Source organism: Stenella coeruleoalba, assembly GCF_951394435.1.
Source record: "Stenella coeruleoalba genome assembly, chromosome: 7".
NCBI classification, from domain to species: Eukaryota; Metazoa; Chordata; class Mammalia; order Artiodactyla; family Delphinidae; genus Stenella; species Stenella coeruleoalba.
The window spans coordinates 114566057-114593559 of record NC_137153.1 but is presented as its reverse complement, the minus strand read 5'-3'; the positions used below and the strand labels follow the sequence as shown (position 1 = coordinate 114593559).

At 45.1% G+C, this 27503-nt stretch overlaps 1 protein-coding gene across 1 annotated transcript in view; it reads right to left on the bottom strand.

The window, feature by feature from the left end:
* The window catches only part of GARNL3 (GTPase activating Rap/RanGAP domain like 3), a 152508-nt gene that overhangs the window by 106433 nt on the left and 18572 nt on the right, over positions 1-27503 (bottom strand). The window contains exons 2-3 of the mRNA XM_079927851.1: positions 21464-21634; positions 1447-1516 (exon numbers count right to left, since the gene is read on the bottom strand). Of these exons, the coding sequence (XP_079783977.1) occupies positions 1447-1516; positions 21464-21634 (241 nt within the window). The remainder of the gene's footprint in view (positions 1-1446; positions 1517-21463; positions 21635-27503) is intronic.

Below are 27503 nucleotides of genomic sequence, written 5' to 3'. Positions count from 1 at the left end.
GTTGTGTAACCACTATGCTCTGCTGCCCTACACTCTCTGCTTGGGCAGGACCATTTGCTTGCTGCCCTTCGAATCATCACTGCCAAGAATCTTGCAGTGTGCAAATATCTACTGTCTGTCTTCCTTGCCACCAACCCACATCCCACAGCCCCCATAAGGCCTTCCAGGCTGCTTCCCCGAGATGCCTGGCTAGAATGGGTTGCTCCCTCCTTTTCCCAACCCCCACCAGGCCCTATCTGTGTGCTTCTCACAATATTTACCAATTCCCACTCTGAATTATAATTACGCACATGCTCTTTCAGGAGAGGTGGTGGTCTGAGTTGGCATGGTGTCACCAGTGACTCACACAGAACAGGCATTGATTGAATCAACCAGTGCATCTTTCACGTGACTAAATTCATTCTTTAGATATATTATGTATATCTTATCTGCCCAGCTGGAGGACAGTAAGCACCCTGAGAACAAGGACCAAATCTTTTACTTAACGCATATTTTCAGGAATATACCTGGGGCAGGTACACAGTCAAACCTGTAATGTATGCTTGAATTCAAGTAGAATGCTACTGGTACATGATTCTGGCATAATTTTTTTTTACTTTTTAAACCCTGCAAGAATGCAGCTTATATTAATCGGGGATAACTGGGTACTATACAAATGGATCCCATCAACTCAGTTTTTGTAAATAGACAGAAATAATAAATTTAATGTTTTAATAACCAAGAGAATCTTATGAGCACATTTTCCTGAAAATTTGTTCAAATTTCCATGCAATTTGTTCTTTTCTTGTGGGAAAAGAACTCACAATTCTGTCTTTTAAAAAACTGAGGCTATGATATGCCTTCATTATGCCTCTTTTAAAATGAAAGCATACAATTAAAAAAAATCATAACACAATCCCCAATCTCTCTCATTAAAGAAAATATGGATATTTTCATTCCAGATATCTATTACCTATCACAGTCATTTATCTAGCCCAACACATATACTTTTAACAGGAAAAAAAAGAGCTCATAAATATTCTAACTCCTATCACATACCCAGAGAGCAAAGGTACAGAAAAATCAGAATATGTATTACAATAATATTTAAACCTCAAAAACTAGATTTAGAAACTTTTAGGAACAAGATAACATAAAAACAAATGCTACCTTTCTTAATTCATAAATGATTTTATTTAATTATATAACACCATTAACAGAGAAAAATACCAAGCCACATGTTTTAACACACTGAAAGACACAGATTAAAAGTACGTAACAGTAAAAACACACAGATAAAGATGATCAAGTTATTATAGCCCTTCAATAGTCATTCATTCCCATCCAGTCCTTATACTGTACTCACATGGTCTAACAGTAAATATACAACAAAAGATCTGAAGAGCTTGGCGATCCTCTCTAAATCAAAATCAATGTTCTACCACTGAACAGACAGTGTAAACTTACCAGCTCCACAGATCCATAATGTTTCCTACTGAAATCCCCACGTCTACAGCCTAGGTCTTCCGAGACAGAGCTGGAACAAAAATGCTTCATCAGTATTATACATAGCGATCTGGCCACAAACCTTCTGCAAAAATCCACTACCATTTGCAAAAAGGGCTGCTATGGAACAGGCTTGCCCAGCTCCTCACTGCAGGGGAGCCTCCTTGCAACAGACACAGTCCTCAGCAGCCATTGCAGAGCCGGGCGTGCATGGAGCCCTCAGTAAGAAGAAAAACACCCGAGTCATCCCTGGAAGTACAGGCAATGATTGAATTAAATATTTAGTCATTTGGAATCGATTGACATCTCCCAGGCTACTGGTGGTTTATAATTTCATTTTGTATAACCAACGAGGAGAGAAAACCTGCAGTAAACTTGAGGCAAGGGACAAAGCTTGCAATTATCTTTCATTTAAGAGAGGCTCTTTGTCCCAAATATTCAGCATAAAAATAAACAGCATTATGGGATGCTATACAGGAGACATAAACTTTAAATAGGAGGAAAAAAAAAAACTTCAAAATCCTGGTAGGCCCCACGCCCTCCCCTTTAATTTATGACAACATGACAATATGGAAACAGACTAGGACTAACAGAAAAATGTAAAATTCCAACTTCCAAGTATATTTAGTTTTTTTTACATGGCAGTAGCTAATACTTTCCTACCCCCTCCCCTCAAAAAAGGCTTAAATCAGATAAGAAAAATCACATGCATTGTTGAGGAAGAGTAATTAAAACAAGGGCAAAACTGTTACTGCATTTGCATCTTGAATGCATAGTTACACACTCAAAAGACACATCTTATTGAATAGTTGGCATATATAGGACCTCAAGCAGTACTCATGAAACCACCGGAGATCCACAAATACAAACAGTTTTAATAAGTTGGTTCTAATATGTCATGCAAATACTCTAATAAAACAGAAAATAAAATTCCCCAGGAATTACGTGTTTAATATATCCCAAATATTTGGGATCTAACATGCAAAGAAAGGTGCATTTAGTACCTTTTCATCCTTCCTTAAAAGGTAGGCTACATTTTCTAAATTACAGCCCTGTTGGCACATTCAGAAAGAGACTGACTCTGATGTTTCACGTCCACAGAACTGACTCTCTGCCAGGTCACTATTTGATAGGCTCCAAGAAGGACAGCAAGAGAGAAATGAGATTAGAGAGTCTAATGGTATTCCGCTTCCTCCATTTCACAGGGATGGCTGAGTTCATCGTATTGGAGAGATTTAACCTTTTGTAGTCCTCACTGCCTTAGCTGAAACCATGTGACAAATTAATGAATGCAGCTTGGAAGGGTGTCCTAGATATTTACCCAGGCTACCTTCCTGCTTCTAGTGACATGATTTTCTACCGAAAAATCTCTGAAAGAGATGTAAAAACTTCCCTCCGTGGCCTGCTCCAGTGTTAGCCATGTCCTCTATGCCCATTTTCTTAGCCCTTTTTGAAAACGCTCCTGGAGGATACTTCCATTGCCTTACATAACAGTTTCAAGATCCTTCCCCAGCGCCCCGAGTTACCGAGAGGGAGTGGGCTCCGGGGAGGGAAGTGTCCACGGGCTTGGACAGAGGTCGGGCACAGAGCCGATGCTCAATGGCTGTTGACTGAGCGCTGTCTGCCCAGACCTCAGCCCACCTCATCAGTTACGCCAGGCCCATGACGCAGTCACCAACCGCAGCAACAGTGGCTTCTAACCCAAATGGCCAACAACATGAAAAAAGCAAGGATGCCGGGCTCTGGGTCCCTCCCTGTGCCGTCCTCAGCACCACAGAGGGGGGTCCAAGACACAGTGCCAGCTCCCTAACTTTGCCAACAGCCAGAAACAAACACAAAAAAAGGTGACGACCCTACATCCTGGAGCAGCCACCTCCTTAGAAGCCTCATAGAGGGAAAACAATGTCCTAGGAAAACAACCAAGAGAGAGATAAACAGATCAGCCATCGGCTGCCCTTTTACCCTCTAATCACATTTCATCCAATACACTGCAGAGACAGCGCTTGCTAATGGTGGCTGGCAGGCTGAACTACACAGGATGCATCTCTAGGGCGGCAGGAGGCACTCAAACCAGCCATGTTAAAAAACCCGCCCCACTCCCCTCCTCTGTCCCCAGGCTCTCTGGCCCCTTGGCACCCAGCAGCACAAGGGTCGTGTTTAGGGGGATCACCCCGAGCTCCAAGGGGAGTTTTGTTCTCCTCAGGTCCCCAGAGTCTGGCCCACTGCTGGGCACAGGGTGGACATGCAGTAAAAGTTTGTTGCGTCTGTGAAGATATTTGCACATCTTTCAGATCTCACTAGCTGCTGCCTGATAACGTCCCTCGTGAGCACCTAGGCAGGCCACCTGTTGACCTTCTTCCTGATAAGCCCCCGGACGGTACTCCATCAGTCCAGACAGTCCTGGCCCAAGAGGCAGATATGCCTACGTGCACACCAAAACCTACTTCCTGTTCCTCTGGGGCTTGTCACTAGACTACATTTCCTAGCCCTTCTTGCAGTGACTGTGACCATATGACTGATTTCTGGCCAAGAAAATACAGACCAAAGTGATGTGCCTGTGGGATGCCGTGGGAAGTGCCTGCCCTCTTTCCCTGCGGCCAGCAGGGTGGAGAGGACCATGAGGACCCAGAGGAAGGCAGAGCTCCAAGAAGGAAAAACCCAAGTGGAAGGTCATACCTTTAAGAACATCTGTATTAGAATATGCTGTGAGCAAGAAATACACATTTAGTTGTGTTAATCACGTAGAGTTTGGGTCTACCTGTGAAAGCCGCTGTGCTACCTGAACTAGCACAGAAGTCGGTATCTTGCAGTGGGGTGCTACTACCATGGCAACACCTAAAACACGTGGCACAGGCTTCACAGGCAGGCAGCAGCCAGGGAGGAAATGCATCTCAGAGGCTGGAGACACAGAGATCTAGGTTGTAGAGTAGCAACTGGTGATAAAACTTGCACCTACAGTAACTGAGGAGGTGGACCTGTGCCTTCCGAGCCTGCAGCTCCAAGGAACGTGGCTGGACAGGTCAGAGTGAACCCGTGGGCTGGCTCCTACTGGCTGACCTTAGCAAGGTTTTTTCAAGGAAGAGATGAGCCCGGGCTAGAACTGGATGGATTTCAAGCAAAGACAGAAGGGACTAGAGAGAGTCTCGAGACCAAGGGCCTCACAGGCTTGAGAAATCACTGTTTCTGGACCCCAAACAATAAGAATTCTGGCCAGTGAAATGTGGGTAGAAATGATGGGTACCTCTTCCAGACGACGCCCATACAAATTTCCCATGAATAATCCTTGCTTTCTTTCCTCATCCGCTGGCTGTGAGGACCAAGAGGGGTGAAGCCGCACCACGAAGGAGTCCTGGTCCCTAAATGACCACACAGAATATCCTAAGTAGGCACACCCTCACTGGACTGTGAGATGAGAGAGAAAGAACTTTGATTGCTTGAAGCCACTAAGATTCAAGGTTTATCTGTTACAACAGGTGATTTTAATTTCATGGGTACAGCTCTCTGTAGGTAACAGAAAGTAGTGTAAGAATAAGCCCCACACAAAAGGGGCTGTCAGAGGGCTGGTGGGCCAGGATGCCTATGGGGGTCAGCAAGCACTGCCTGTTTTTGAATACTAAGTTTTATTGGGATACAGCCACGCGCTTTGGTGATAGGCTGTCTGTGGCTGCTTTTGGGTTTCAATGGCAGAGTCGAGGAGTTGCAACAGAGACCTGTAGGGCCTGCAAAGCCCAAACTATTTACTCTCTGGCCCTTTATAGAAAGACTGCCCAACCCCTGCCCTAGAGCCTCACCAATCCCTTTTGCTGGTTTCAGGCCTACCCATAAGCTGTGATTAGTATGCCAATGAAAATAGCAGTGTTTATTAGAGTCCATCAGAATCCCCGGGGGTGGGGGGGGGGGGAGCTTTCTAAAAATGCAGATTCCCTGGCCCTATTCCCAGAGGTTGTGATTCAGCCTGACTGCGATTTTTTTTTTTTTACTCTAATGAGAAGTCAATTTTATTTTATTTTTTATTTTTTTTTAACATCTTTATTGGGGTACAATTGCTTTACAATGGTGTGTTAGTTTCTGCTTTATAACAAAGTGAATCAGTTATACATATACATATGTTCCCATATCTCTTCCCTCTTGCGTCTCCCTCCCTCCCACCCTCCCTATCCCACCCCTCCAGGCTGTCACAAAGCACTGAGCCAATATCCCTGTGCCATGCGGCTGCTTCCCACTAGCTATCTACCTTACTACATTTGTTAGTGTGTATATATGTCCATGACTCTCTCTCGCCCTGTCACAGCTCACCCTTCCCCCTCCCCATAACCTCAAGTCCGTTCTCTAGGAGGTCTGCGTCTTTATTCCTGCCTTACCCCTAGGTTCTTCATGACATTTTTTTTTCTTAAATTCCATATATATGTGTTAGCATACGGTATTTGTCTTTTTCTTTCTGACTTACTTCACTCTGTATGACAGACTCTAGGTCTATCCACCTCATTACAAATAGCTCAATTTCGTTTCTTTTTATGGCTGAGTAATATTCCATTGTATATATGTGCCACATCTTCTTTTTTTTTTTTTTCCTGACTGCGATTTTAATAAGCAGTGGTGGGAATTCTGATGCACGGGGTTCACAGACAATGTTTTGAAAAATACTGCTCTTCCAGATGACTCTGGAATCCCTGGGAAACCTGTTAGCCATTCTGCGGCACTTTTATAAGGAAGGACAAGGCCTTGATCAAGTTTTCCATGAATGGGAGGAGGTGTCATATAGTCCCTAAGGGCAAGTGCTTCAGTCACAGATGTGGGTTCTTAATCTCCCTGGGCATTAGCTCCCACATGTATAAAATGTGGTTGATAGTATCACCTACTTAATAGGGTTATAAAGAATAAACTAAAAAGAGCAGATAAAAATTTATTCTAAGCATAACGTCTATTACATGAAAACTACTCAATAAATGTTAGCTATTATTATCGCTCTTTTTATTAGTATGAATTCTTCTCTGGTTGTTAGAGAGAGCCCTGGGAAGGGGCGTGCAGCATACATGATTACCAACTTTTTAAAGAATTTTAAATAAGATGACTTTTTTTTAAAAAACATCTTTATTGGAGTATAATTGCTTTACAACGCAGACGTAGAGAATGGACTTGAGGACATGGGGAGGGGGAAGGGTAAGCTGGGACAAAGTGAGAGAGTGGCATGGACTCATATATACTACCAAATGTAAGATGCCTTTTTTCCCCCTGTGGTGGAAAGGGAGACCTGGAGCCAAGCAGCCTCCTAGGGTGGGGCTAAGGGCAGCATCACAGCTCAGCACGACATCCCCTCCCTAAAAGTGTTGGCAGTGTGACCTCACCTAGAAAATACTTGGGACCCAACAGCATGTCACCAGAACAAGGCAGGTGCAAAAAAGAATCAGAGGGTTCAAGTTCCTCACAGGGACTGTGGTCTAGGCTCTAAATAGAAACTCTTTCTGTTTTAGTAAATTAACGTGAGAGGATGCTGGATCACGCTTTGCGAGCATGAACAGAGCTGAGGGCCATCATGTTAAATCTCTAAAGAAGGCCCGGATGAGAGCAAAGATTTCCAGCTCCACACAGAGGCTAGAAAAATTACCATTATGTAAGTCAGGGACCTGGAAAGCAGGACAACCCCCTCCAAAGAGGCGAAGTTATGGAAACTGAAAAAGGGGAAAAAAAGGAAGCTGAAATTCAGCGATACACGTCCTTACTCAAGTGGCCCAGAGATTAGTGACTGACCCTAACAACTGGCCAGACCCCCCTATTCCAGGCCTCAGTCAACTCCAGCCCTGCTGGAAGAGTTAAAGCCAATGGAAGAACGGGACTCCTCCTGGATCAGCAGAGAGAATTTGTGAAAAGCAACAGGCTTACCGACAGCAGAGCTCAATGTCAGGAGCGCCGGGACAACACCTCCGCCCCCTGGATAAGCAGTTTGTAATAGACAGATGGATGGGATCCCCCTATTTGAGGGACAGAGAAGCTGAAAAACGTGCCAGACTACAGATTTAGGCTTGGAAGTAGCCCCGGGCCTCCTAACAGCAGGTACGAGAATAGCTTATTGCACATAAGGGAGCAGTTGTCTCTCCTTCCGAAGATAAGTGACACAAAAAAGCAGAGCTGCAATTATACATTAACTTCTAATGACGAAATGGAAGAATCCTGTCCTCTTTTGAAGAGATTTCAGACACTAGGAAGTAGGAAGTAAGCAAGAGGATTTCTAGAGTGTAAGGGTTCCAGGAAATCCGAGCCCCTGGAGTCTGGCTCCAGACGGCATCTTGTTCCCCAACTGTGCTTATGGGGTCACAGTACCAGGTGCTCCTGTACCAGGATCTTAAGTTTACCATCCCTTAGCAAGTTCCACCAACCATAAGGTGGTCAGACATGCCTGGCTTTGAATGTCAGCTCCATGGCACTCTAGCTCTGTGGCCCCAGGCAAGTTACTTATCCTCTCTGAGCTTGTTTCCTCATCTGTAACATGGGCTTAAAATAACATCTGTCTCTGTGGGAGGATTAAAAGATATCATAGGTGCTTAGCACAACACCTGACACATAAATAAATGCTGGTTATTCTAACTGTCAGGGACCTTACCAACCTCGGTCATGACCATGTCCCACGTGTCTCAGAATGCCTGGCTCATAGCAGGCTGCTCCATGAATATTTGTTGAATTAACGAGTCATGAATTAATGATAACCTCTGCTGGCCTTTGCTCTACTTGAACGCAGGTGGGTTCCTGCCCCCTTTTCTCCTTTCCCTCCTCCACCCCCTATCTGCCGTTAGATATTCTGACATACCTTTGGGTATATTTGATGTTACCTCCCACCATTAGTCAGTCATCTTTCTCATTCTAATCCTCACTTCTCTAACATTCTAGAATGCATTCCTCCTACAGTATTTATGTATCTACTAAGTTTCTGGACAAAGACAGGTGTCCCTGGAACTTACCAGGTTCTCTGCTATTACTAAAGTCTTGTGGTAATTCACTGCAAGCCTCCTTTCAATAATGATCTGTACCAGTGCCCTTGGAATTCTATCTCTAAATAAAAAACAGCAACCATACCAAACTTTGGCGAAGACATGGAGCAACTGGACCACTTATAGACTGTGGGTGGGGGCTTCCCCGGTGGTGCAGTGGTTAAGAATCCGCCTGCCAATGCAGGGGACACAGGTTCGAGCCCTGGTCCGGGAAGATCCCACATGCCGCAAAGCAACTAAGCCCATGCGCCACAACTACTGAGCCTGTGCTCTAGAGTCCGCGAGCCACAACTACTGAGCCCACGCGCCACAACTACTGAAGCCCGCGTGCCCAGAGCCCGTGCTCTGCAACAAGAGAAGCCACTGCAATGAGAAGCCTGTGCACCACAACGAAGGGTAGCCCCCGCTCGCCACAACTAGAGAAAGCCTGCGCACAGCAACGAAGACCCAATACAGCCAAAAATAAAAATAAATAAAATAAATAAATTTATTTTAAATATATATATATATATATATATATATATATATATATATATATATATATATAGACTGTGGGTGGGAATGTGCAAGGTAAGCCAAGCCTCTTTGGAAACCAGTTGGCAGTTTCTTATAAAATTAAATATGCAGTTACCATATGACCCAGCACTTGCACTCTTGGGCATTTATCCCAGAAAAATGAAAAAATATATTCACAAGTACCTATACACAAATGTTGGTATCAGCTTTATTCATAATAGCCCCAAGCTAGAAAAAGCCTAGAAATCTTTGGAAGGGTGAATGGATAAACGAACTGTGGTGCATGCCCACCACGGAATATCCCTCAGCCAGGAAAAGGAACACACTACTGACAGATACAACAACTTGGATGAATGTCCAGGGAATTGTGTGGAGTGGAAAAGGCCAACCATAAAAGCTTACTTACTGTGTGATTCTATTATGCAACATTCTTGAAATGACAAAATTATAGAGCGAGGTAGGTGTGGTCATAAAAGGGCAGCATAAGGGACTCTGTGGTGATGGAGCCATGTCTGTGTCTTATCTGTGGTGGTGGAGAAATGAACCTACACATATGATAAGACTGCATGTGACACTGGGGAAATCTAAGGCCAATGGATTGTATCACTGACCATTTCCTGGCTGTGACTGATACTTTACTATAGTTATGCCAGATGTTACCATTGGGGGAAACTGGGTAAAGGGTACCTGGGATCTCTCTGTGTTACTTCTTCTAACTGCATATGAATCTATTATGCTCTCAAAATAAAAAGGTTAATTTAAAAAAGACCTGTATCTGAGTTGAAATTCATTCACTCATTCCATAAACAGTTCCTGAGCACCTGTGAGGTCCCAGGTGCTGGGCCAGGTGCTAAACCTGAGACGTGTGCTCTCTGCTGTCATAGCACTTATGGCGCAGTGGGAAAATATACAGGACATCGGACTTCACAGGAACAAAAACTTTGTGCAAGCACGTCACACCTGTGTATAGCAAATCTGGTAAACTGTACAACAGCCTCTTTTGTCTCCTTCTTGAGTAGCTGATGCCATCTTGGGATATGAGAGGCCTGTCACTCTGCTCAGTTCAAGACCCACCATCCAGAAACCTGGGAGCTGCTACCTAGAAAATGATTCCTACAAAGTGTAATGTCCGCACATCTGCTCCCTCCCACCCTAATCTTTAGCGACCTTGGCTTCTCCTTTCCTATAATGTCAAGACTGAAGGGATTTCTAGCTCAGAGTACATTTGGTTTGGGAAACACTGCTCCACAGGATACCTGCACATGCATGACCACGAAGTGTTAAACAGAAACGTATTTAAGGAAAAAGAATCAGCAGACAACATATGTTGCTGCGTACCTCCCTGGATCGCCTGTCGATTTAACTTCTTTGGAGAAATCTCTCCAAAGTGTGCCTTCCCAAGTTCTCAAAGCTTCTCTCCCGAGATTCCCAGACTGCCCCCAACTGTACCCAGACCCTGAAGGGAGGCATGCTGTCCAGAGTGGGCACTTCCGAACAGTCCTGTCGGCAGGGAGAATCCTAGGGAACACCAAGGTCATTCCGACCCTCGCTACTCAGAGTGGTCCTTTTCCCTCAGCTGATTAGAAATGCAGACCCTCAGGCCCCACCCCAGACCTAATGAGACAGAATCAGCATTTTAACAAGATCCCCTGAGGATTCAAATGCACACTGAACTTTGAGAAGCACTGACTCTGGTTCTCAAAACCTACCTATATGTAAGAATCACCTGGATTTCTTCTCTAATTTGTCTTATTTCTTCAAGATGCAGAAAAATAAAGAATAATATAATGAACATTATAGATACAGTTGAAACCCCTGTGTACCTCTCCTTGATCTCATTTTCATCTCTCTCTCCCTTGAAACAATCACTAAATAATTTGGTTCACACTCCCTGCTTATTTTTTATATTTGTACTACATAGTCATAAACCATATGCAGTACTGTTTAGCATGATCTTAAATTTTACACAAATGTATACCATACTGTGACTATCTCCCTGCAACTAGCTTCTCTGAACAATTGGCGTTTGAGATTTGTACACATTGATACCTGTATCACTGACAGTGCTGTGTAGTCCCCTGCTATATCACTATCCCACTGCTTCTCCATTCCCCCATGGTTGGACATTTCCTCAGTGATCATCTCCCATATTTAGCCAGCTTAGTCCTTCATCTCACGGGTCCTCACTATTTGATACCCAGATCCCTACAATAGCCTGGTCAGTCTTCCTGCCACCTCAGCATAGGATCTTAGGGTAGAAGAGACTTCCAGAGATGTCCAGAGACTTCCAGGTCCAGAGACTTAAGGGTCATTTGGTGTCCAATCTGGTATCTGTGATAGTGTATTCTTTACCAGATACTTGAAATATAGCCAGCAAGTCTCTACTTACAAACTATTAGTGATAAAGAAACAGTATGCCGCAGAGCACTCCATTCTTCCTGTCAAACAGTTTTTTTCTACATTGAACTGAAATCCATCACACTTTAATTTCCACCAGCTGGTCCTACATCTTCACCCTTTCACTTCTTCTGAATTTCCTTACCATCACTTCCACACCCCCAGCCAGCTGTCCTGTCTGGCCCGCTCGCCCTGTCTCAGCACTCCAGCCACAGTGCCCTTCTTCATTTCCTTCAACTTGCTGAGCATCTTCTCGTCTTAGGACCTGGAATGAGCTCTCCAAACTCCTTCTTCTTCCTGACCCCACCTCCACCCCCAGATTAGAAATTACAAAGAGGGTATTGGATTAACATCTGCCTCCCCTACTAAAATATAAGCTTCACAGTGGCAGGTTCTCTGTTGGTTTTGTTCAATGCAAAATCCTTAGCTTGTAACATAATACCTGGTACAGAGTTAGCTATTAGTGGAGTTTTATTTAATAATGAGTGAATGAATGAATGAAAGCAAGCCAGCCAGCCAACTCTTTGGGGCCATATAAAACAAGATCACCTCTATAGGAAAGCCCTTCAAATGTCTGAGGAGAGCCACCATGTCCCCCAGGGTTTTTCTTCTTTACCAGGGGCCAGGAGTGACATAGGAGGGTGAGGCCAGCCATACTAGATAGGTACCTAGAGAAGGGGCAGGGCAAACACAGGGACCACTTCATAACTTTCTCTAGGATCAGGCCTGGAGAGACACCCCCAGGTACTCACAAGTCCACTGTCAGCTGCTGCTGGAAGTGAACTGCATTACACAGCATATTCATGAAATTTGTTTTTGAGTCAGACATGAAAATACTATAAATGTTGCATCAGGTTAATCTCAAAAAATTCACTTCAGAGGTTAATACAATGCCAGTAATATGAGCAAACAAAGAAAATGCCGTGGGGGCCATCACAATGAAACACATTGTGACATCATTCACCAGCCATTAGCTCATGATGAGGCTGGCATTCCCTATGTCTAGAGATTGGCACCTTTCAATAAATAGGCAATACAATTAAGTGCAATGGATCAACACTGTAACATTAAAAAGTGAAACATCTGCAAGTGTCAAACTCATCCAACTGTGAACTTAAGATTCTTGCATTTTATTGCCTGTAAATTATAGTACAATAAAAATTTACTTTAGAATGTCATACAGAAAAAAAAAAAAAACTGATCCTAAACTTAAATAAACTAACATCTATATGCATAGAGAAATTACATGTACATAAGTGTTGCCTGATATTTACTCAACTCTGTCTAACCCACCACTAATTCACGGCCTGATTTTAGGCAAGAAACAGCCTTTCGTGGGCTCTCAGTTCTACAACTGTAAAATGGGGCTTGATTAATGAATTAATTCAACAAATACTGATAACCATGGGACAATCCTCATAGGGCTGTTGCATTTACTGAGAAAATACATATGAAGCACTTAGCAGGTGAATAGTCTGAGCACAGTTACTATTTGAAGAAACAGAGGTTATGCATCATTAGGAAGGTGTGTGCACGTGAAGAACAACACAAAGAAGAAAAAGTCTCTTTGTGGAAATCTAGAGATAAGCTAGATTCTCCTGTAATCTAAAATGCTCTCACTTTAGGAAGTAGCTGTTAGGGAGGAAAAACTTTCCCTTTACCCTCTTATGTTCTGTAACTGGTACCTGTGAATTAAGCTGACAAAAGACAGATTAACAGGAGAAAAGGCATACAAATTTTATTTCTAACTTTACATGCACAAGGCCTGCACAGAAAAGAAAACCCAAAGTAGCAGTTAGACTCAGAGGTTTATATACTATTTTAACAAAGGGCAATAAATTGTGGAGAGGTCACAAGACAAAAGAAAAGGGATTTGGGGCTTCTAGGAGTGGTAAATCACGGGAAGACAGATATATGGGGGAAAGCAATGGTAGATAGGGTTATTTAGTAAGGTTTGTTTATGTAGACTCATCTTGGTGTCTTCTCTGTCTCTGGTGATAAGGACTGTTCTCCTTCTCTTGGTAGAGAGAGGAGAGGGGGCACTTTTACAAAGAGAAATTTATGCCCTGCTTTTAGGCAGATCGGGGGAGGGCAGAGAGTTCTTCCTGTGTCTGCTTTTCCTCAATTGCCTTCAGCTCAAAATAATCCTTATGCCAAAGTGGCATATTTTGGGGTGGTATATTTTGATCCCCTTTATAGCCAATACCAGTATGTGAAAAATTCTTAGTCTTAAGCATAAAAGTATATAAATGCTGTGGAACTGACTGAATTTTGTCTTGAGGTAACCTAGGAGAGGGGGGAAGGCCCTGGCTGCTTTTTAAATGGCCTCTGTATTGTATTCTAATTTTCTGGACCAATTTATATCCACTTCATCCTTCTCTGTGTTGTTTTTTTCTCCAGGTACATTCAGACCACGTAGTGGAAGAAAAGCAGCTTACTCTGTGCTTTTAAGGTCAAACTATATTTGTGAAAGATTTTCTAAAATGTTTATTTCACCAAGGTAGTCTGATCCTGAGACAGTCTATAAAAAGGAGGCTTTGAGACCAAGGATGAGGGAGAGTGTTGACGGACGTGGAGAACATTCTTCAAAGAAAGCAAAAGACTAGATCAGCCAAACTCACAGAAGTATAGGAGGCAAAAGCATTTTAACTAAGAACACTTCTTACTATAGAAGATGACAGGAAAGCAACCAGCCTGCATTCAAAGCCAAATGCGATTTACAAAAATGAGTGTTGGCTTAGGTGAATTTAGGGCAGGGCAGCCTAAACTATTTCTTTTTGCCTCCTAAAAGCAATGATTAAACAGAGTCATACTCTTGGGGCTTCCCTGGTGGCGCAGTGGTTGAGAGTCCGCTTGCCGATGCAGGGGACGCGGGTTTGTACCCCGCTCCGGGAAGATCCCACATGCCACGGAGCGGCTAGGCCCGTGAGCAATGGCCGCTGAGCCTGCGCGTCCGGAGCCTGTGCTCCGCAACGGGAGAGACCACAGCAGTGAGCGGTCCGCGTACCGCAAAAAAAAAAAAAAAAAAAAAAAAGAGTCATACTCTCTAGTCACTATTTATAGTGTGTCCTTATGGTGTTCTGCACTGTACTTTGAGATGAGGTGAGCACCAAAAATGGGTTACTGGCCCTTGAGGACTATAAAATTTGTAACAATAGACAACGCGAATAGTCAAAGGAATAGAGTTCTTAGTAATGGCATAACCTCCTTGAGGAAGAATGATTGCTGTTAGTGATTATTCCTCCAGGGGATGTGGAGCTCAATGGTGCAGCTTCTGTTCCCAGAAAAAGACCAGGATGTCCTGGCAGAGTGATGCCATACCCCTCCCTGACTTAGACCACACAGAGCAGCAACTCAGTGTTGACCCCTACGCCACCCTTGAGCAGTGAAGATCCACATTCCTCTCCCTTCCATTCAGGCCACTCACCTCCCTGGGGACCTCACTGCTCCGGCACCTTCAAATACTACCTCTATGCTAACAACTCCCCAGACCAAATCTCCAACTCAATCTTTCTCTCCAACTGCAAGTTCAGACTTACAGCTGTCGGACATGGTTCTGCGGACACCCCCGGGGGCCTCTTAAACATAACATGCCCTGAGTCACCCTCACTCCCACTCCTCACTCACATCTCAGTCAGCAGAGCTGCCACCTTCTTCCCAGTCACTTGAGGTGCAAGTTCAGAGTCATCGCCCAGGTATTCTCTCACATCCAACATCTTAATCAGTCTCCAGGCCCCCGGTAGAGGCCCCACACAGTGTTGATTTTGATTGTTGTATGTTTGTATCTGTATTTCACTCTTTGAAGAGGTAAAACTCACTTGCTTCAAAACTCACAAGAGTCCAAAAGGCCATACAGGGGTAAGTCTGTGCTCTCCTCCCTCCTCGGCCCCTCATTTCCTCTCCTTACCAGCAACCTCTATTGTTTACTGTGTGTCTGCCAGAGATGCTATATGCATTTACAAAGAAAGAGAAATACATATTCCCTTTTGCCTTTGGTAAATGGTAGCATACTATACACAACTCCACTCCTTGTTTTTGTTGTTTTTCTATTTAATGTATCTTGGAGATCTTTCCAAATCAGTACCAAAAGATCCTCCATATTCTTTCTTATGGCTACCTACTATTCCACTGAGTAGATGTACTGTATTTTATTTAGCCAGTTTCAACCTTTCGCTACTACTAATAAACTGCAGTGCATAACCTTGTACACGCCATTGTGCACGTGAGGATATTTCGAGAATTCCACCATGTCTTTTAGTCCCTCGCCACTTCTCCCCTTTCCATTTTCACGTTCTCTGCTTTAGCTCAGACCTGCATCGTTGCAGGAGCCTCCCTAACAGGCATCTCTGCTCTATTATCTTTAACTTACCCAACAAGTATTTAGTGAGCACTTTCTATGTGCCACATACTCTGCTATGACACGGAAGAACAAGAGAATAAAAACAAACAGAACAAAACAAACCCCCTCCTAACCAGACCCACACAGATCCTAGCCTGTCTCACAATTATCTGAGCTTTTTAATAAATCAAGCTGCTCTCTTCTCTGTGTTCGGAATCGGTTTAGAATTAGAGACAGGAGTCAGGCAAATGGAAATCAAGACATCAGTTTCCTCACTGTCAGAGTTTCATTGGCAAATGTGGCTGAGCCCGACAGCCACATAGACTTCCTACTACTTCCCCCAAGTTTAGACCTGGAGCAGCCCACTTGCGGGAGAGCCTGGTCTGCAGAGAGGCAGCTACTCACCTGAATGGTTGCCGAGGAATCACTGTCTCATGACTGTCGAGCTCCAACAGGGGATATCGAGGCAGGTGGGCCTCCACACCTGTCTCTAGAAGACGCAGGTGTGTTTTTCCATGTGGAAACAGGAGAGGAGCTAACGCACAAGCTCGGTGGGCAACCAGATCGCAAAGGTAAGAGAGGAAAAGAGGAAGGGGCAAGTCAGCTGTCCAGCCTCTTTCCTCCATGGAACTGGAGGAGAAGTTTCTTCCTGGAAACAATAGAATTTCCCCAACAGTAAACCCAAAGGCTTTCTCTCCAGCTTTGTGTTTTAAAATCAAGTAGTCCTTTACTCAGGAGCAAACTAGGTCTTTTGAGGCTTTTGGAAACTATTTTAAAATGTCTAAATACGAAATTGCCTGATATTTGTATCACGCCTTGATGATAAACTCTTTCAAATACGTGGCAACTTTCTCCAAAAGATCAAAAAGCAAACCACTGCTAATTCAGCCGAGTGAGGGAAATTAAGTCTGAATTATACTTTTTAAGAAATCCAACTTATTGGTAGTATATTGTAATTAATCACAGGAAGGACTGATGGGAAAAAAGAATGGGCAGGTAATTCAGATGGAATTAAAAACTTTTCAAACTTTCTTCCTTCTGCTCCTGGCTGACATCCGTTTAAGGCAGAACACCCCTCAAATAACCATCTTTCCAATAGCTTTCCTTTGTCTTTTCCTAATGTACTGAACTAATGAGGAAACTTTGCCTCTTGTAGGGTCGGACATGGCCCTGAAAGGAGGTTATGAATGAGGAGATGTGAGGATGCAGAGAGACTCGCCATCTGCCTTCTGCCCTCCCTTCCCAAGTGAAACGGCGTTTTCAGAGGAGCCCCGTGGCTTCCGAATCATCAAATTCAATGGAAGATTTTAGTTTCGATCTTCAAACTTTCTGTTATATTTGACACCTTCAGCCAGATCCCTGGGTCCCACCACTAAGGGTTCTAATTAAATAGGTTCCATGATCTATATTTTTGAACAAACTTCCTAAGTTATTTTTGTGACCGGTCAGAGAGCACTGCCCTTCTTGAAACTCCTCCACTGGCTTCTCTGACCCCTTTGAATTCTGTTCTCCTACCTCCTGACCACCCCTGCTCTGTTTGCCAGGGCAAGCAGAATTACCCCCTCTGCCCCTGGTAACAGACACTCCCCCACAGAACCAGGAATGGACATGTGACCCAGGCTGGGCAACTATAGTCCTTCCCCAGGGTTCTTCTAACTGATGGGGAAGATTTTTCCTCTCAACTTGCAAGTCTGTGAGAACATACCCCATGCTGCCTGAGATCACACCCACAGCTGCATGGTGAAAACTCATGGATGGTAGGAGACAGTGAGGTCAACAGGCAGAGAGAAGCAGGGCTAAGGGGTGGAGGTTGAGGGCGTAAGAGAAGAATGGACTGACTGTTGGCAGTAGAGTCCCTGGATCCAGTCACTCCCTGAAGCGAGCGAGATGTGTCCCTTCCTGTAGTTTGGTTACATTAACCTATACATTCTCCTTTTTCGCCTAAACTATTTTGAGTGGGGTTGCTGTTACTTACAACTGAAGAGCCCTTCCCTAGTCCATCTCTTAATTGGCTTCCTGGCCTCCTCACTGTACATATCAGTGAAATTAACTCTTAAAGCTCAGAGCTCAAACCATCACTTGTCTGTCTCAAAAGCCACTCAGACTCCCAATGTCCTGGCATTAAGTACAACACCTTTCACGATATGTCCCCCAATTTGACCTTCCAAACTTCCTCCTACTTCACCATACAAGTGGCAAACCAGGATCCGGCCATCCAGAATCCCGTCCTCCCCACCTCTGCCAATTAAAATCTACTCAAGAAAAAGAAAAGAAGGAAGGAACGTTCTTCCTCCTTTTTCAAGATCCACTTCACATTACTCTCTCTAAGAAGACTTTTCTAAGAACTTCCTTCCTCCAAAGATGTAACTGTACCCCTCTTCAGCCCCCACGGCAGTATCTAATGATCTCTGTCCTATTCCTCACCCCACCACCCACGCATTTACCAGGTCCACTCTAACCTTCCTCTTAAATATTTCTTAACTCAATCCCATTGCTCCTGCCACTCATCAGAACACTTACTATCTCCTATCTGGCCACTCTGATAGGTCTCCCTGCCACCAGCCTTACCCTCCTGCAATCTAGCTGCCCACTGACACCAGTTATCTTTCCAGTATGCAAATCTGATCATGCTGTGCTCTGGCTGAGAGAGTTAAGACCAAACTTCCTAGCAGGCAGGTTAAGCCCTCCCACTCCCCAGTGACTTGGCTTCTGTCTGCCATCCCAGGCTCACCACTCCGCAAGAAGCTCCAGCTGGACCTGACTGTTTGTGGTTCCCCTCAAATCCAGAATGCTTTAACGCTGCTGGCCTTTGCACAGACAGTCTCCTCTGTCTGGGGAGGCCTCCTTCACCTCTGCCTGGTAAAGTTCCCACACTTCAAGGAGTCTCTCCACTGAGAAATCTCCTTGGATTGCCCTAGGTAACAGCACTTCCATAAGCCTCGCTTAATCTGGAAGGAGATGCTTCGTTTGCATACCAGTGCTTAGCACAGGGCCCAGGACAGCACACAGGTGCTCAGTAGGTTCTTTCATAGATACCAAAAACCTTTTCTGGTGAGAATAGGCCTTGTATGACCAAGGGACCTCGCACAAGGTCCAACTTTGTGCTTGGTCAACTTTATTGGTGTCCAGTCCGGTCCTGCTATAATCTTCACCGACAATACCAAGTCACCCTGTGGACACTGACATCCCATAAACACTTTGCTCCTGATGGCACCGCTGAGCACACTGAGATTAGGAGATGCGCACTGGCGCTAGACTGATGTTAGGTTCAAATCCCTGCTCTGTCACTTACAAGCTGTGTGACCTGAACAAGTCTCTTAACTCTTCTGGACCTCAGCCTCGTCATCTGTAAGATGGAGCCTGCAGTAGTTATCTGTTTTTTTGTGAGGACTAAAAGAGAAAACGCATTTGGGATGTTTGCACAAGTGCCTGGTACACAGGTAATCAATTAAGTTTGCTGAATGAATGAGTTAATGAATGAGCAGCCCGCAGAATGGCAGCGGTTCTTAAAAGACGCATCTTTCTAGCCTGTTTTCCAGAAAACCCAACATCTGGTTCCCGGTGGAATCAGTTTCAAGTCCGGCCCCCGAGTCTGGGGTGAAGCCCTTGGCCGGACGCCGCCCGCCCTGTTCTCACGGCAGCTTCGCTAGCCCTGCGGCCGCCAATCACCAGGGCCTGGTCCCACTCCTAACCAGATTCACCAATAGGACCCGGAAGGCGCCACCTCGGGCTGCTTCCGCTACGTCTCATAGGCTTCCCGGCAGTCCTGCCCGCCCCTTTGACTACGTCCTCCGCGCGGCGCACTGTGGGGTTTGTAGTTTAGAAAGAAGCAGCGCTGAGAGTCCCGCCTGGAGCTTCAGAGGAAGGAAGAGTGGCCCTTCCCCCCACCCGTCCACCTACCTCCACTCCCCACCCCCCCACCCCACCCTCCACCCCCGCTCCACCTTTGGTAGATAAAGCGCAGGCTTCCCTGCCCTCCTTTCTAAAGAGCTGGAGTTGCCCACACGCGGGTTACCAGCGGCCCCCAAAAACAGGAGCATTTTGCCCAGATAATTCAGCATTCACTGAAATTTTAGATTTCAGTTTCAGATCAAGGAGACATTCAATTCCCATATTCTCATAAGTGGACCTACCGCGCCACGGTGGGGGGTATGTTGGCAGCTCTGAAAAGGCAGCGGTGACTCCAGACTTCTCTAGCTTCCCAGAAGAACCCACTGCAGAACCAGCAGTCGTGAATTTATCCAGACCCTGTGAACCTTGTCTATTTCAAATTGTATTATCGTTTAAAATCAGGCAAGCTATCAATGGCTCCTCATTGCTCGAGATATAAAAATTCATACCCCTTAGCTAGGCGTATAAGGGACTTCATAACTATTTTGTATTTATTTTTGTGTGGTTACATTTTTAAAAACAGCATTCCTCATTTGCTGCACAAGAGAATCCCCTGGGGAGCGTTATAAAATATTGGTATTTGTGTCCCACCCTAGACCTGGGACTCTTGGGCGGATGGTGCAGGCTTTCATATGTGTTAAAGTTCCCGGGATGATTCTCCTGTGCTGCCAGGGTTGAGAATCACTGCTTTAATGCCTGTCAACACTGCTGGGACCCACTTTCACGGATCCGAGCCTTTGCTCTACACTTTCCTCTGTTTAAAGTGGCTTTCTTCCCCTTTCCGGCCTGGCGCGATGGTCATCCTGCCTGGCTAAGAGCAACTGCTCCCCGATTTCCTCCCGGCCCTCCCGCAGATCCCCTCCTCCTATAGCACATTATACATGCTTCTTTTCTAACAGCGCTGGAGTTATTTGGTTACTTGTCTGCCTCCCTGGAAAGGCTGTCCCTGAAGAGTCCTCTTTCATCCACTCCAGAGCCACTGAATCAGAATCTCTGGGGTTGGCCTTAGGTACAGTAAGCATCAATAATATTTGTTGCCTTGAACTGATGAAGCATCTCATTTGCTTTTAAGGCAATTAGACCATTGCACCTAGTTGCCTTTGATTTCCCTGGAAAGCTAAGCACCACTGTGTTGTAGTATCTTCTTCATTCATTACTTATTCATTCATCCAACAAATATTGTACACTATAACAAAGCCCTGGGGATTCAGGAGTAAACAGGAAAACATAGTTACCACCCTATGGGACCTGGAATCTATTAATATATTAGTTATAGCATAGTTATTATCATTTCTTCTGAATAATAATTGGAATTTTTTCCCCTTCTAGATACTATTTGATATTCACGGGTGAGGAGATGTCATATTCTCTTATATCCCCAGTATGTTGCTGGCACATTGAGGGCATTCTGTAAATGTTTACTGAATCAAGGTACCACATTTCATAGCACTTGTCACAATTTGTATTTATTTGTATGATTCGTATTTATTTGTATGATTTGTATGATTATTTCGTACTTGTCACAATTCGTATTTATTTGTATGATTATTTGATTAACGGCTATCTGTTCCATGAGCTGTAAATCCCCTGAGGGCAGGAACTGAATCCCTTTTGCCTGCCATGCCTGAGACAAGGCCTGGCCAGAGCAGGTGCTCAATGAACATTGCTAAGTAAATAAATAAATACACATCAGGCACCATTAAGAACAGAAATGAAATCTCCCAACCAAATATCCATTCCTCTCTCTCATTATTCTTCCCCCCAAAGATAATTTTCTTCCTGAGCATTAAGGGATTTCTAGTTAGAGTGAGCGTGAGCCCCAACTGAGATGATGCTTCTCTTACTTACTTACAGGTTGACCTGGGCCTCTACTTCAGGGTCTTTTGTTGGCCACGTCTGCAGGGGCTGGATGCCAAAGGAGAGAGACGACTTGGCTTTCCATAGAAGGGTCTGTGCCATCTGACTCCCACTGGACCCTTTCATCAGCGGATCCATCAGTGGGCCTGGAGGCTGCAGTGCTGTACTGAAACAGAAAGAGTTGGGAAAGGCACTTAGAACAGAGAAGAACAAGGGCCCATCGCTGGCCCATTCTGGCCACTCCTCCACAGGGGCCAGCCCATCAGTAATGAGGAGGGGTAAAGCCAAGGCCCTCCCAAGACCCAGGTGCCCCACTAAGACAGCACCACGCCCTTCCTGCACACTGTGGCCTCGTGGCCCTGGAACCGTCCAAATCCTATCACATCCCTCAGCAATGAGTGGAGTCCTCCACACTCTCAAGTCAGCAGGGTCGAAGGTAAAAGGAGAAAAGTGAGCATGTGAACCATCACAAACTTATTTAGAAAAAGGCAACATTCACTGAGGAAGGGAAAGCTCTGTCTGGAGTACCTTCAGAGGATGGACCTCATGGCCATTGGCGTTTGGTCCAGGAGTGCCTGGTTTATCTCCCAATTTCCATTTAAAATAGCCAAGAAAAGCCATAAAAAGAGCCTACACTGGCAACAACACTGTAGACAAAAGGACTAAACCCACATTCAAGAGTAATAGCATAGAGGAAGTAAGCAGTAAATGCTTGCTGAATTAACAAATGGGAATAAATTGGGAAATGCACTGCTGAAACACGTCTGCTTCTTTCTCTGATGACACAGCGAGGAAGGAGGTAAGGTGATTCTGGGATGAAGAAGGGTGGCTTTGTTAGGGAAATGTAGGCATCCCTGCTTTTTCTGATTGGAATTACTTTCTGAGCCAATCAGGAGCATTCTTCCCCCACCTCTACCTCAGGTGACACACAAATTAGCAAAGAAAATCCAAATACTTGGAAGTGGGAAAATAAAAATAAAAAGCAATCTTAGATAACACTTATGTCAAAAGGGACTCTTTATAGTGTCTTCTTAATAAAACGCTGTGACGAGGCAAAAGACAAAAGACCTCGTGGTCTTATTAGTGAGGAAGAGGCATCTGCACAGGGAGCCACCATCCTGCTGCAGGGTTTGGATGCCAAGAGAAGTGACTCCATACAGCCTGGGTATTTGGAGCCAGATGGGCACTGCCCACTCCCAAGCTGCTACACTAGTACCAATTATAGGCTGCAGGCATGCCGCAGAAGAAAAAAAGGCCACTCTTGCCAGGTCCCCCTGGTATTCCTCCTTTATAAGTGATGACCCATCCTCCCCCATCACCTTACCTGGGCCTGAGAAGCCACAGGCTGCATATCTGACCCAGACTGCTGGATAATCTTACGCTAAGCTGGCTTCAGGCCACTTATCTTGGCAGAAACTCTATAGACATGAAAGGCTCAAGCCTTCCACGTACGACAAATGGCAAGAAGGGAAGGTTCTGCTATGATGTCAGTTGTTCTTTACTCACCGGAACCTCAAGTCTTCTGCAACCCAGGGTCACTAGAGTTTATGGCTACCTTAGCAATAAACAAACAAATAAATAACAAAGCAGGGCTTCTGGATGAGAGACATATTTTTTTCTTTGAACCCTCTAGATTTTTTTTAAATTACAAAAATAACACTTGTATGCAAAACATTTATTAAGAAAATGTTCCTTTCTTAATCATGCAAGTTAAAAAAAAAGAAAAGGAAAGAAACTGCTCCTAAAAGAAACCAATAAGCAGGACAGGGAGGTGAGGTTTCATTTTCAGGCAAAGTCCTGTGAAGGTTCAGCTTCAACTTGAGTGGAGCTGGGCTGTCCCACGCGGCAGCCATGCGCCACCTGTGACCACTGAGCAAGGAAATGGGTCAGGCAAAGCAAGACGTGCGTGTGTAAAACACACACCGGACTTGGAAGACTTAGTACAAATAACAAAGGATGCAGAACATCTCAATAATTTTTATGTTGATTACATGTTGAAGATAAAGTGTATCAGAATTGATTTTAACGTGGCTACTAGAAAATGAAAATCACATACATAGCTTGCTTTACAATCTGCTCGGGGTTGATTACACCGCAGAGCTGTCCCATCTGCGAAGAGGAACCGAGAGCCCCGGGTCGGGGTGAGGGCTGTAAAGTCCCCGGGTACTTGGCACTCTCTGCACAGGTGGGCAAAGCAGCTTCGGTGAGCAAGGGCAGCCCACCTAGGAAGAGTCGCCACCCAGGTGTGGGTATTGGAGAAAAAGTGCACTGAAGAGAGGAGGGGAGAAGATTCCAGAAATGGTGAGGGGACCCGATGGCAGGCACGACATCCCCAACTCCACTCCCTTTCCTCTCCCAGTTAACGGTTTGGTATTATTCCCATCACTCCTCTCTCTACGTATTTGCAACCTTTATGTGACACACATACGGAGAATATATAATGCTCTGTGACCTGCAATTCTCCCTAAAGCACAGTCTTAGCCATCTTTGTAAATCAGTAAATAAGGTACATCTTAACATGGAACATTACAGAATGGGATAACCTCATATGCTGCTTACATTTTTTTAATCTTTAAATACTAAGATTATTTCATTGTTTTAGTGTTATTGTCTAGCCCTTTCATCTTTAAAATTTGTTTAGAAATACTTAAATGCTAGTTCCTTTAAACCTTTCCCACCATTTAATTTTGTCTTTTTGCCATATCTTTACCCTTAGAGTTTCTGAGTTCTTTTTTTATACTTTCATCTAATTCTTTAGCTTCATTTTCTAACTGTTCAGATGCTGTCTCATCACTGTTAATTTTAATCATTTTCCTCATTTCTGTTAAATTTTCTAGACTTAACTTTCTAATTTAAAAAATGTATGTTCCTCTTAATCTTCTGACATATTTTATCTTTCTTGTCTCACTATTTAAAATATTCAGCAGAGGAAGAACTTCTTGGAAAATGGCAGAGGAAGTGCTCATTTGCATAACTCCTTGGAACCCATGGAAATAAGAAAAAATAGCCCAATACATAGAAGAAAACTCACTGAAACAAGAGAATGACCAAACTCCATGCTATAATTCTGAAGATCTGCTGTATACAATTAATCGTGGACAGACTGAAAGCGAACAGCAAGGTCTACCTAGCTTATATAACGTGAGGAAAATGGGCAAGAATGTCCTAAAGGCCGACAGTGCCCGATCTGGAGGGCTGAGGCCTGGAAGCATGGGCCGCACTGGGGCAGAAGCTGTTTGTTCTTTGTGTGTCACTGCCCCAACTTTTTAACAAGGGGTGGCCTAATCTGAGGAAAAGCTGAAGGAGAGAAGGAAAAGTATATCTTAAGAGCCATCTGAACCTCTTGAAAGATTATTAACCAATTACATTTGAACCCACTAAAAGAAGGTCCACGAATCATGGGAAATCGCACTGACCCAGACCCTCTTTGGAGCAGGCTGTCTGCCCTGAAGTGGCGGGGGGGGGGGGGGGGGGGGGGAGGGCTGAAAATTTAAGGAGAGTCCTGCCACGGGGTCACATACACCACAGGCACAGGGGACTCTGCAGACAGGAGGGCAGGGATGGGGGGAGCGTAAAACCAGATGGCACGTTCCCACTGTCTCTGTCCCACTTCCCAAGAAGCATCAAAGCCAGACCTCCAGCACCAGCTCTGAAAGAGAAGATTCACCATCGCTCAGAGAGGCAGGGAAAGGAGTCAAGGTGAATCTACCATATTATCAGTGGGTAAACACAGACCCAGACAGAGCTGCTTCCATCCCAGACGGACATGCAGGAAAAAATTAGCACAGGACCTATGAAAAGAGGTTTGCAAAAGGCAGATGACGAGTACAGACGAGAAGATTTTTAACAGGAATCAGATGAAACATATAACAGCTTTGTTTTCTCAAGAAAATGAGAGAGTAAGAACTCAAAACAAAAGATCAAATAATACATAGACTTCTCAAGGTTCTAGGATAAAAATCCCAGAGTGTGACCGGAAAAGGGTTGATTCACGTCGTGGAGGTGCTTTCTGGGAGGGGAGTGGGCCTGAAGGGGAGGAAATGAGGGCCTCTGTGAGTGAATCTCCCTGGCCTGGGGGCAGCCCTCAGAAGCACACAGCTTACAATTTTCTCCTCTGTGACTCCCAAGCCCTCAGGGCAACTTGAGTGTTCATCTTGTGAGTCTAAACAGATGGGAGTAAAGAGAAATGTGGCCTCCTTCACAGTTAGTCCTCTGCTGATGGCCACGAGGACGCAGTCACTGAGAAGAACCGTCCAGAAGCCCGAGATGGGGACCAGCAGCTGTGGGGGCCATAGCCAGGCCTGCTGAGGCCCAGCGATGCAGCGAGAAACAGACCGCGGGGAAACACAACTGTGGCACAAGTGCTGTCTCTCTCATACACTGGTAGGTAGAGCCCTGAAGGCAGCAAATGTCATAGAAGGTAACAAGGTCTCAGTTCTGGCTCCTTCGATGTGGCTGATATCTCCCCTGGTGAGAGCTGCATGGATCACTGAGCTGCAACCATGATTCCATAAGGAACACGGGAAACTTCTGGGAGCCACACCCACTCCCTTGTGTTATTGATCTTGTATCCTCATTCGGATTGTAGGCTGAAAACAATCTTAAACGAAGCACAAGTCATCATTCTTGCTTATCTGCAACCAAAATCAGCAGCTGGGGCCTGAGCTGGCTCAGTAGCCAAGGGAGCAGTAACCCCTACAGAGCTGGGGTCAGCGGGAATACAAATCCCTTCTGTCCCCAGATCGAAACTGCCCCTCCCGCAGGCCGTCACTCCCCACCTTGCAACATTCTTCCTCCGTGGCACTCACGGCCACTGGAGCCTTCCCAGTTATGTGTTTGTTTACTGGTACACTGTCTGCCTCCCACCCTCCCTCCACTGGAATGTTAGGTCCATGAGAGCAGGGGCCCCATCTGCCTTGTTCACGGTCTACGTCCAGTGCCTAGCACAGAGAAGGGCTCAGTAAATATGTTTGTTTGTTTGTTTGTTTAAATAAATAAATTTATTTATTTTTGGCTGCGTTGGGTCTTTGTTGCTGCATGTGGGCTTTCTCTAGTTGCGGCGAGTGGGGTCTACTCTTCGTTGCGGTGCGCGGGTTTCTCATTGCGGTGGCTTCTCTTGTTGCAGTGCACGGGCTCTAGGCGTGCAGGCTTCAGTAGTTGTGGCATGCAGGCTCAGTACTTGTGGCTCGCGGGCTCTAGAGCGCAGGCGCAGTAGTTGTGGTGCACGGGCTTAGTTGCTCCACGGCACGTGGGATCTTCCCGGACCAGGGCTCGAACCCGTGTCCCCTGCATTGGCAGGCGGATTCTTAACCACTGCGCCACCAGGGAAGTCCAGTAAATATATTTTGAATGAATAATTGACTACGGGAATGCCGCAAAAATATGAGGAAAGTGTTCATATGGAATAGAGAGACTTTGTCGGGCTGTTCTGGCCCTGTTTGAATGAGGTCGCTGGTGGCCCCAGTCAGACCGCTATGGGACCTACTCTATTTCTTTATCAACCTCTGGCAGGCAGCTGCTCTGTGAGGACTGTGACAAGTGGAGCAAAGGCAATCCATCTGCCGAGCATCAGCCCAGGCCTGATATATGGCACTGATGCTAGGAAAGACTTCATGGCTGGCAGCTCTTCTAAAGACACTTGTCTCTCTGGTCATAAAATGCGAGACAGGCATTTATGTCCTAACTTTCATTTGTGTTAAAACTATGCAATCACCGACACTTAACTGTTGGAAAATCCACTTCACGCTGCCATCTGAGTCTTGATTTCCCATTTTTACCTCCTCGCCCACTAAAACGGCTCCGAGATAGGCGTGCCAGGTATGTAGCCGCACACCAGTGTGCGCTACCAACTTTGGATCAGTGTGTCTTATTTACGTTTGCTGTGATTGAAGAAAGATGCTGTCTGTGGCAGATACTTTGGAACAACTTGCAGAAGTTGGAAGGCTAAGACGTAATGTCCTAACCTGCTTGGCAGTTTAGAGTTCTGGACATGATTTAGAGTCCACATGCTAAATCAGATGCACTCATGAGAGACT